The 11,467-nt window shown below is 34.7% G+C and overlaps 1 protein-coding gene across 4 annotated transcripts; it reads right to left on the reverse strand.

The window, feature by feature from the left end:
• Positions 1–438: 438 nt before the first annotated feature.
• Positions 439–9,883, reverse strand: LOC107779399 (uncharacterized). 4 transcript variants are annotated; one of them, XR_012704332.1, is made up of 7 exons: positions 9,506–9,883; positions 4,227–4,513; positions 3,899–4,143; positions 3,592–3,807; positions 3,465–3,522; positions 3,213–3,329; positions 439–3,132 (listed from the first exon to the last, which is right to left on the reverse strand). XR_012704332.1 is itself a non-coding variant. In XM_016599833.2 (6 exons), the coding sequence occupies exons 3-6, from the start codon at positions 3,914–3,916 to the stop codon at positions 3,103–3,105; spliced, it is 381 nt and encodes a 126-aa protein (XP_016455319.2). In that variant the 5' UTR covers positions 3,917–4,143; positions 4,227–4,513; positions 9,506–9,883; the 3' UTR covers positions 439–3,102. The 4 variants fall into 4 exon arrangements, 2 of the variants coding, with proteins under 2 accessions (XP_016455319.2, XP_075097776.1); XM_016599833.2 differs by lacking the exon at positions 3,465–3,522; XM_075241675.1 differs by lacking the exons at positions 439–3,132; positions 3,465–3,522 and having other exon boundaries at positions 3,138–3,329.
• Between the last annotated feature and the right edge of the window lie 1,584 nt (positions 9,884–11,467).

The raw sequence follows: 11,467 nt of genomic DNA on the forward strand, positions 1-11,467 counted from the left end.
ATCAGTGGCAGCTTATTTATCGCTACTAGAGAGTTGCTTTTAGTAGCAACTGAAGTCGCGACAAAAACAATTAGCAATTCTCATATCGCTACTTGAGAGTTACTTTTAGTAGCAATTGATGCCGCCACAAAAACACTTAACTATCAGTGGCAACTCTGATATCGCTACAAGAGAGTGGCTTTTATTAGCAATTGGAAGTCGCCAAAAAAAGCATTAAACCATCAGTGGCGACTCTGAGCTCGCTGCTGGAGAATGATATTTAGTGGCAATGATAATTGCTACAAAAACTATTAAACAATCAGTGGCAACTTTAATATTGCAACAAATACTTTTCTGAATAAGATTTGTCACCACTGAAACCTATTTAATTCAGCAACTGTAATGACCAAAATTATATAAACGCATCCAATAGTATTTTACAAACACCAAAAGAATATCTTAAGTCGGATATTAAATACTTCCATTACTAAAATGTGAATTACATATATAATGCATAATACTTCATTGTCATTGTATGCATATACATCCCAAAAGAGCAAAATACTAAGTGCCTTGAAGCCCATCCTTGGTTGTCTCCATTGTTTTAGAACCTCATCCATGTTATTACACAAAAGAAACACAAGATCACTTTGACAATTCTCATAATCTAATGCTAATAGTACAATGGATGACATAGAAGTGGAAAAATATATTATAACAATTTCAACCATTAACCACGTCTCCTAAGTATTGCTTCAAGTTTGAATAGGCAATGCAGTAGATGCTAATGTTGTTTTAGTTAGCTGAAAAGCTCTTATTACATGTGATTTGCAGCTAGGAATGGCCAGTACTCTATGTGGACAGGCTTATGGAGCAAAGCAATACAAGAAAATTGGAACACAAACAAACAACAACAACAACAAACCCAATTTTTTTATTCAGAACATGCAGAAAAACAGTTTTTTTTTCCAGTGAAATAAGAGCATTTGTGCCTCATCTGTCTTAGATAACTAATTTACGTAACAGGCTGAATTGAATTTCTTACCAGAAAAAGCTTTTCAGAGAAGTTGGACAAGAAAACATAATATCCACTATGTGAACTTACCACATGCAAAAGACTGTGAATGCTTTCTCCACTGATGTTTTACAAAGGCAACAAAAGGCAAAAAACAAAAGAAGATAAAAGAGGGACGAAAAATTAAAGCACATAATCATTTCTCAAAAATTTGAATTAAGTGCCACACACATAATCAAAGAGGACCTTTAATGAACTACAGAAGTACTATTTAGTAAGGGAGTGGAAAAATGGGATGACATCAGAAGAATGAAGCAGTAAGAAAAGACTTCAAAATTCAGAAATGGAGAAAACAAGGTGCCGGGGAAGAGGATAAACTAAGTAAATGTAGTTCACAAGTAACCACAAGTGTTTGAGACAGCAAGATCACGCAAGATAAAATACTAAATGATACTGTGGCATGCAGACATAAGAGGTCATGGTGAAGAACAAATTCCACATTGGATAACATTTACATTTACAGCTCATTTGGCAACCTTCAGAAAAGACGCTAAGAGGAATCCTCAATAACAAATAGATGAGCATGGCCAGAAAAATGGTGATCTTTAAGATCAGGAGCATACCCATCCAGAAAGAGAGGAACTCCAAGTGGAGAATCGTAGAAAAACAAAACAAAAAAAATGATTGGAAAAGACCTTTAAGAGGTTCTTAACAAAGAGTAACCAATCATCAAATACTAATTGGTATCTCATGGTTTTCTGAAAATAATACCAAAAAATAAAAATGTTTACCTAAGTTGTACAAAAGTATCTTTCCACCGTTTATGAAGACATCAAGTGCATGGTATAGGAAATTATCACTGAGTTTTAATATATAGATACTATACCTGAAACTCAATATGCATTTATGGTTCTTCCTGTATTTGATACTTCATCACACTGAAAATTGGAACACAAACATACACTGCTATATTCTGTCTCTTCATTGTTTGCATCACCTTGTCAATGTCAATACTGATGCAATTATCTGACATTCAATAATGACGCAATTGCCCAACACTCCTAGTAGAAAACACACCCTATAATATTGGATGGTCTAAGACCTTAATAGCCTACACAAAGCATCTGTTTCCACTAATGGTGAAAATAGATTCCAAGGTATTAGTCGATCTAATTTACTCAGAAAACAAAACTGTTTCTTATTCAAATTTGTGGAATGATTGCAGGATGCTCTTCCAAATCTGTTTCAATAAAATGCATCCTTTAAGCAAAAAAGGAAAAACATTGGGATACAAGACATATAGAGTATTTGATTTGGTTTTTGATGATACACACAAAAACAATCATGCAACCAAATAGTCCAACCAAATTTTGCATAACCAGAATTTCAGAATCGCACCAGAACATAAACGTCCGAAACAAACTCAAATTTATCATAAGATGACACTTATTCACAACAATAACATAAAAGAAGCTAGCTTTCTCAAAGCTGCATAGAATATAAACAAAGATTTCTCTCAGGTATTTTATCAAACACGTCATATGCCTCGTAAAATTAATTCCAATTTGGCATAAACATGTACCAATCCAACTTATTGTCATAAAGATAATTAAAGAAGGAGAAGATGAAGAAAAGAATTGTCAAGAAGGATGGAAGAAGATTCAAGTCGGTAAGAAGAAGAAATATCAAAAAGGAAGAGTATAAAAACATTAAGAGTAAATTACCTTTTGCATTCTGGTCATGAAAGCACCCAATTGTTCGTGGATCTTCTTGGCTACTTCTAGACTGACCTTGTTCTCTACTTCCAGATTCACATGTTCAAGCTTCTCATCCAACTTTCTTTGCAACTCTTTCTCCATGTTCCTTTTCAACTCCGCATCCATATGTTCACGTTCTTCTTGCAACTTTCGATCCATATCAGCTTGTATCTCTTGACGCACAATTTCTATTGCAGAAGACACACTAGCCTCTATGTTTGCCGCTTGCGTGAGACTATTTTTTGGAGGCTTCTTTCCATACCCTTTACCACGAACATAACCTGTCCTTTCACCATGAACAGAGGATAAAATCTCATCTCTAGTCATGGGATGCACGATCTCTTCAGATTGTTACTGAGTCACAAGTTCCTGGATTTGGCACTGCAATTACACATAGCTATTTACACCAAAGCTAATAAAAAGGAGTAAAAGATAGTAAGGTATTGATTTAAGAATATTACATGAATCTGTTGGGATTGTGGATCCACCCACACTATTTCTCCTCTATCATTTTTACGTGTATGTTGGATCTCCCAAACTCTATCAGGTGGTTCCTTTTCTCCAGTGGCAGGATTTTTCTAAAATATAGTTCAATAGGAAAATAATACAGAATCAAATAAATAAATATATAAATAACAAAGATGTTTAATTAATAATATGAAAATAAATATATTTCAGTGTCGATTCCTCAACTTCTGCAAAAGACCTCGTACCACAAGCATACTTAGTTATCTGCTTTTCCCTATTCTTTCTATTTCCTTCGCTTATAATCTGCATTAAGTCAATGATTAAGAAGCCATTATTCAATGGGCAGTGAATCAAACATTGTTATTAAGTTACCTTAAATTTCGGACTTCCAAAATACTCTACTAAGTATTTCCAGTCCTCTAGCTCAATATCTTCAGGTCGACGAGACAATATGTTTCCTTCAGCAACATGGCGAGAGTAGCGAATGCTCAGTCGAGCTTTCCAAGCTCTAAAAAGTCGTCGCATAGTGTCGATAACAAAGGCTTGAAACCTATGCTCTCGCATGCCGCCAAGAACTTCAAATTTATCCTGAACATACATGAACCATTATATTTGATATTCTAACCACAAAAATAAATGATGCAACGGGAAGTCAATACGATATTAAAAATAATTTTACCTTGACCTTCAACCACATTGCTTCTCCATGTTTTGAAACAATCTTTTGCCAACTCCCATCACGGAACTAGATAGTGCTCCTCATGATCAAACCACAAAAATTAACAATATCTCTAGCCCCAGGACCTACTGCTCTATCAATATCATCTGGAATTGTAATTGTAATTTTTCCGCCATACTTAGTTTTTATATCTACAGTTTTGGATTTATATTTCCCTCTTCCTCTCTTTTTATTGCTGGAAGAAACTACAAACAAAAAATAGTAGATGTGATCAGTCTACATAGGTGCAGTCATGTTAAGAGTATTAACTGAATACTCAAAAACTAACCTGCATCATTTTCAACTTCAGGAGAGGGAAGCACACTTCTGTCCAGATTCCTTGACGATACTGTCTCTAGAGAAGGTCTCTGCCAAGGGTTACTTGATATTTGTCCTCTCTCTAGAGGTTCTTGACTGGGATTATTTGATTCTCCTATCTCAGGAGATGCTACAGTATTCCCTATTGGTTGTACTTGTGCATCGCTCCAGGATCTAGCATTACCACGTCCTTGAAAATGGCCACATCCACGACCAGTTCCACTTCGACCTTTACCTCGTCCTGTCATTTGGACCCTCCTGCATGATGTAGAAAAACATCAGTAAGAATAGAAGCACGATTAGGAGTAAAAATATTTCATTATACATGGAAAATATAATGATGCTTAGTGCACATAGAAGGCAAGTAACATTTCACAAAAGCTTAATTTATAATCTAGTTATGAAATTAAAAGTTACAAGCATAATGAATTAATTTCATTGTCATGTTAATAAGGAACAAAATACAGAGAACTTTTCAAAACAAAAAGTAGACATCTATATTATCTTGCTTATCAGTCTTCCAGAGCATCATCAATATCTTATCCATATTATCATCAAGCCAATCTTCTTCGCTTTTTTCACCCTCGGATATATCTATATGATTGTCATTAATAAAATCCTCTTCTTCTTCATCCTCATATATATCTATAAGATTTTCATTAAAAAATTCTCTTCCTCATCATGCACACTTGTTTGTGCTTGTTTGCTTGCATGATTGTTGTTAATACTTTGTGGTTGAACATCATTCCTATGTAAAGACAAATCGATATCATTTTCATGGTCATTGGTACGCAAAATGTTCAATTCAACTTCCTCGTGTTGATAAGTTTCTTCATTCAGCAATGCTTCATCGTCAACTTCTACACAATTATCATCTTCGGGCATATTGAAAAGATCGCGAGGATTTGTCTTTACAATTACAAGCCTATCTTTATCAACCATGTCGTCTAAATAAAAGACTTGTTCAGACTGAGATGCCAACACAAATGGCTCGTTTGTGTTCAAGGCACAATGAGTATTCACACTTGTGAAGCCATATTTATCAATCTTATATCCCCTTCCCAAGCGAGCCACATCCCACCAGTGGCACTTGAATAGGTAAACTTTCCTATTTCCTATACAGGACAACTCGTAAATGTCGCCTAATACACTATAATACTCCTTATTAGAGTCTGAATCATCTCCTCTCACAAGGAATCCACTATTTTGTGTTTTTCTTCTCAACTCAAGATCTCTTGTATGGAATCTGAATCCATTCACCACAAATCTGGAATATCGATGCACCATTGGTGCAGGACCAACGGCTAAGCTTATGAGCTCCTCATTTGCGCGCCCTTGTGCAGCTAGTACAAAGACCTACAAAGCCAAACAACATCGTTGTAACTAATAACGTCGTCGTAATATCACACTAATATTAAAAATGTCACTTAACTAGACACCTACACGTGCACGAAACCAATCAAGAAACCCACTGTTATGCATCTCATCACTCATTGAACCTTGTCTTTCAATCTCTCCCTGGTATTCCCTATATTTTTGACAATGGAGTCAGTTAAGATAATGTTGTTGAAACATTTTAATGTGAGCCTATATTGAAATTAATATGATACTTACTCCATGAATGGCGGAACCTCTTCATAATTTTTAAGCACATACATACATGCTTGTTTGAACTCATCATGAGAGAGCATGATGCCTTCTGAACCACCTTTTTTTTTTGCCCACTTTTTTTGAAGATAGACATCTCCCAATATGACATAGATCCATCGTCATTCCTGGCCGGTTTGTTGAACTTGGTTGACATATTCTTTAAGTATCTTGAGCAAAATGTGAGACTTTCCTCTGCCAAATAACCTTCGGCAATTGAACCTTCTGGATGAGCATTATTGCGAACATATGACTTTTGTGTTCGCAAATACCTATATTGAAATAACTCATTAATATAATGTGTCATTCAAATTATGGTACTAAAATTATATAATATATTACCTCTCAAAAGGGTACATCCATCGAAATTGAGCTGGTCCACCAAGCTTTTCCTTTCTTGCCAAGTGAATTGGCAAATGAACCATGACATCAAAGAATGTCGGCGGGAAAATAATTTTAAGTTTGCATAATGTGCATGCACATTCAGCTCCAAGATGTCAAGACCTTCGATTGTCAAAGACTTAGAACATAGATTCTTGAAAAAATTTCCAAGCTCTATAATTGGTTCACACACTTCTTTAGGCAATAAACCACGTATTGCAACTGGGAGAATGTCTTGCAATAATACATGGTGATCATGACTTTTTAATCCATAGATCTTTTTCTATAATATGTTTACACACCTTGAAATATTTGATGAAAAAGCATCAGGAACCTTCAAATTAGCCAAAAAATGGCATAACTTCAACTTCTCCTCCAAGGACAATGCATAACATGCTGCGGTAACAATACATTGTCCTCATCCTCAATTGGATGCAATTTTTGTCTAATACCAAGGTCCACCAAGTCATATCTACTTTTTAATGTGTCCTTTATCTTTCCAACCATATTCATCAAAGTTGATATTATATTGCCTGACACATTTCTCTCTATGTGCATCACATCAAGGTTATATCGTAACAAAAGAGTACTCTCTAATAAGGCAATTGAAAAAATATACTTTTCTTCATCCAATTGTAAGCATTTTTGGGAAAATCACGTTTTCGCTTTTTTCCCTTCCCAAAACTCACATTCCCCAAGCCTTGTAATTGCATAAGTGCTTCATCACCTGTTAAAGGAATAGGTGCAACCCTCTTTTCTACCTTCCCATCAAATTTTCTACTATTTCGGCGCCATGGATGCTCTATTGGAAGGAAGCGACGATGACTCATATAACACAACTTACTACGTAAAGAAACCGATTGTCTGTCTTTATGGCAACAAAGACATGCAAGCTTGCCTTTTGTTGACCATCCTGAAAGGTTCCCATATGCAGATTAGTCATTAATCATCCACATTACAGCTGTACGCATCATAAAATTAGATTTTGAGTATGAATCATAAGTTTCGACTCCATCCCATAATTCTTTCAACTCTTCAATCATTGGTTGCAAGTATACATCTATATCATTTCCTGGATACTTAGGGCCTGGAATAAGAAGTGTCATCATGAAATACGGATCCTTCATGCAATCCCATGGCAGCAAATTATATGTTGCTAGTACGACTGGCCAAATACTATGATTGGCACTCATGTTGCCAAAAGGTTGGAACCCGTCACTTGCTAAACCTAATCGAACATTTCTTAATTCAGCTAAAAAGGTGGGATGTCGCTTATCAAAGAATTTTCACGCTATGGAGTCAGACGAACGTCGCAAGACACCGTCATCAACATTTTTATCCTTGTGCCACCTCATCTTTTTTGTTGTCTCTCTTGCCATGTACAATCTCTGAAGCCTTGGTTTGATTGGAAAATGTCGCAATACTTTAAAAGTTACTTTCTTGCCTTTGTGTTCTTCTGACTTCCATCTAGACTTACCGCACTTAGGACATGATTGGGCATTGGCATAATCACGCCAATATAAAATACAATCATTCACACATGCATCTATTATGGTGTAACCCAATCCTAGGTCACGAAGAACTTTCTTCGCTTCATAGAAAGAACTGGGCACAAATGACCCCTCCGGAATAACTTCTTTAAAGAAACTCAACAGTTCATCCATTGATTTGTTGCTCCAATGATTAAAGCACTTCAAGTGAAGTAGTTTAACAACAAAAGATAACTTTGAGACTTTACTACAACCAGGATAAAGTTCTGTCGAGCATCTTCTAATAATTTGTAGAACTTTGCTGCATGTAAATTTGGCTCTTCATTGTCCTCAGAAGTATTATTATTATCCTCCACATTCGCATGTCCACAAGCATCGTGAATCATTTCTGTAATATTATCCTCTTCAATGTTATCATCTTCTACTTCATTATTGAGTGTTACGTTAGAATTTTCAACTCTAACTAACACTTCTCCATGCAAGTCCCACACTTTTTAAGAATCCCAGAAACCCTTCCTCAATAAGTCTCCTCTTACATCGGGCCTTAGCTTGAATGCAGTATTCATACACCCTTTACAAGGACATCGAATCATAGTGCTCCCCCTTGGTTGACTGAATGCCCAACTAAAAAAGCCATCTACTCCATCTCTATACCTTTGGTCACCTCTATTCCTAATTTTCAACTAACTTTTATCCATTCCTATTTTTAGAATAACAATCAATCAATTAATTAATTAATAAATCTCAAGGACCACAAAAACCAACACAGCTACAAGAACATAACCAGATGTTACTATAACTCATCTTGCTTCCCTAAAGTAAGATAAATTTTCTCTTTACAGAGAGTTCTACATGGGTTAAAGTCAACACTTACATATGATATATGTCATAGCAAAATATAATCTCAAAAACATGGTATAAAGAGTGTTGCAATTAACTTTAAACCAATAGTTGCATCTGTCAACAAATATAATTATATAACACAACCAAGAGTTCTTTTCCAATATATCTCTAAAGATAAAGGAATGACAAAGTCATAAAATATTTTACATAAGGAATGACAAGGCTCCAACCTAGATACATTTATGAACTAATAAGACAATAAACAATTCATTTCAAGATTATGGAAATTACAGCCGACAAAAAGTTAAGAAAATATAACTTTCAAATGCAAAATTAAATTATCTAAGGGGATATCATCAAAACACCTCGGCTGCGATAAATAGACGAACTAGAACTTAATTGACTCCATTTATCTATTTTACTTTGTCTAAGTTGTTTTCAATTTAACACTATAAATTGGCCAATTATATTATCTATTAAATCAATTAGCAGAAAATAATAAGAACTAATTCAGCACTCGGTAGAGACATGAAGAAGCTCAAAAAATGGAGCGCTATATGAAAATAGATGTATATCACAAAGACGATGAACAAACAGAGAAGGAATGATGAACAAAATAAATGAAGTAACATCTTAAAATGAATCAAATATATCCTAATATTTTTCACTTCTGATATCTTTCTTAATGTATAACTCAAAAGAATCTTCACTGCTCTCTCTACCTAAAATATTATTGGGTGAAGATTTATGAAACATATGGAATTTTGTCGAAAAATATCAGGAAAAATAACATACCCATACCACACAACATCTCATTTCAGCATTTTGAGAGGAATACCAAATATGCAATCACCAAAAAGTTCAGAATTTTAAATAAAAAAAAACTTACCCAGCGAAGAGATCGTCAACACCGAGAAGGGCTTTACACGATGATATTGTTGGAAAAATTACTTTTTACTCATGTAGATTTCAAATGGGTTAGAGAAATTAGAGGTGAATATGAAGAAATAGTCACTCTTGCTAACTGCATTTAACACCCAAAAGGATTTGGGGTTTGAACACATTACTTGATTTGAGTACAATCTTAGAATACAAATGGTGTTAGGGTTTTTGGGTTTCATAAATTAGGTTCACATCTTGTGATTAAACAAAAGTGAAAGATTTAATTTGAGAAATTCGAAGAAGTAATGGAGCTTTTGCAGAGAGAATCGAGAAGAGGGAAGAAGAAAATGGACCTTCGGTCTTCTATTTAGGACTTAGTATTTTTAGGATCTTTTATTTAGTTTTTTATTTTTAAATGTCAGATATTTACATTATTAGAGGCGACCCAGTCCCCCCAAAAATACCTTCAGCAGCGACTCTCTATTAGTCGCTACTAAACATTTGTAGCCAAATTTTTAGTCGTAGCGTGAACAAAATATTCAGGATTTACTGGCACATATTAAAGGCTACCTGCAAAAGTTGCCGCTAAAAGTTTTTATTTTGTAGCAATTATCAGGTCACCATAATAAATATATCATTTATAGCAATAAATAAAGTCGCTACTAAATATTGCCACTAAAAAATAAATTTCTTGTAGTGCACCCATTTCAATTAACACAGTCATACAATGTTGTTGAATATGTACCATTATTGTAAATATAGATTAGCACTTTTGTACCACACTAAAGGATAGAAAAAAAGTACAATACAAACTATTTAGTAAGATAATTAGTCAATTGCACCATTGTAGGAAATCAGTAAATAAGAAAATATTTCCCCAGTAAACAAAAATATTTCATCATGCTTTTATTTTTTTGTTCAAGTATAATCAGTTCTTCATTCAATGATGCTCACATTTATCTTCCGCTATAAAAGTAACACTTGTAACACTTTGGATTACCAATCGAAGAACAAACAACTCAAAGAAACTTTAAATGTAATTTTTGTAAATACATTACATCCCTTTCTATATTTATCGGTAAATTTTCATTTGTTCACATCATCCTCTTCTCTATAAAAATAACCCCTCCCCAAAATAACCATCTATTTATCCGTAAAACGATATAATTTAATTTATACGTGGTTTCTAGACAAGTGAATTAATTTGATCCTGAAATAATGAAATAATTAAAGAAATGTGCAATACTTAGCCTTGAAATAAAGATGAAATCACGAAAAAAAGTAATTTCGGAGGTAGAGCTTCTGGGCACAACAGTGATGAAACCAAGGAACAAGGAAGTAAAATTGTGTAAAGCTTTTAATCAATTATAGCGTAAGTTTGCCAGAAAAGCCGTGTCCTTACAATGATAACAGAGCTCACTATTTATAGCTACGCCTAGAGAACAAGGTCCTAGGATCGTGCCCTTCTTTAATGTCAATTATGAGGGCCATTGATGAAGGTGTAACGGTGAGCATAAATGATAAATTCTCTGTAACGGGCAGCGCACTAAATATTGTGGAATATTCTCCATTAAATACTACCGGTCGGAGGGTATTTGTTGCATCTTTAAGAGTGTCATTCTTTCAGGGAGCAAACGGGATAATTGCCTTCGGTTCATACTGTCACGCCCCAAACTCGGGGAGCGCAATCGGTGCTCAATCGAGAGAACCCGACCGAGCAAGCCTATTAGGTTTTCTTCTACCCAAACTCATCCATGAATAAAGAGGAAATGTACACCATTAATCATTCACTGAAAAGATTTTATTAATAACTTTCTTTTTCATTCTCATTAGCAACTTCATTCATAATTTCCAAAATATTACGAGTTTATAGAATTAATGAAAAACATGATTTTCAAATACCAACATTTCTTGTTCAATTCCCAACTTCAACCACAACCCACAACCTGTCTACAGCGCCTCTAAATAC

This window comes from Nicotiana tabacum, chromosome 21 (assembly GCF_000715075.1).
Source record: "Nicotiana tabacum cultivar K326 chromosome 21, ASM71507v2, whole genome shotgun sequence".
Lineage (NCBI taxonomy): Eukaryota > Viridiplantae > Streptophyta > Magnoliopsida > Solanales > Solanaceae > Nicotiana > Nicotiana tabacum.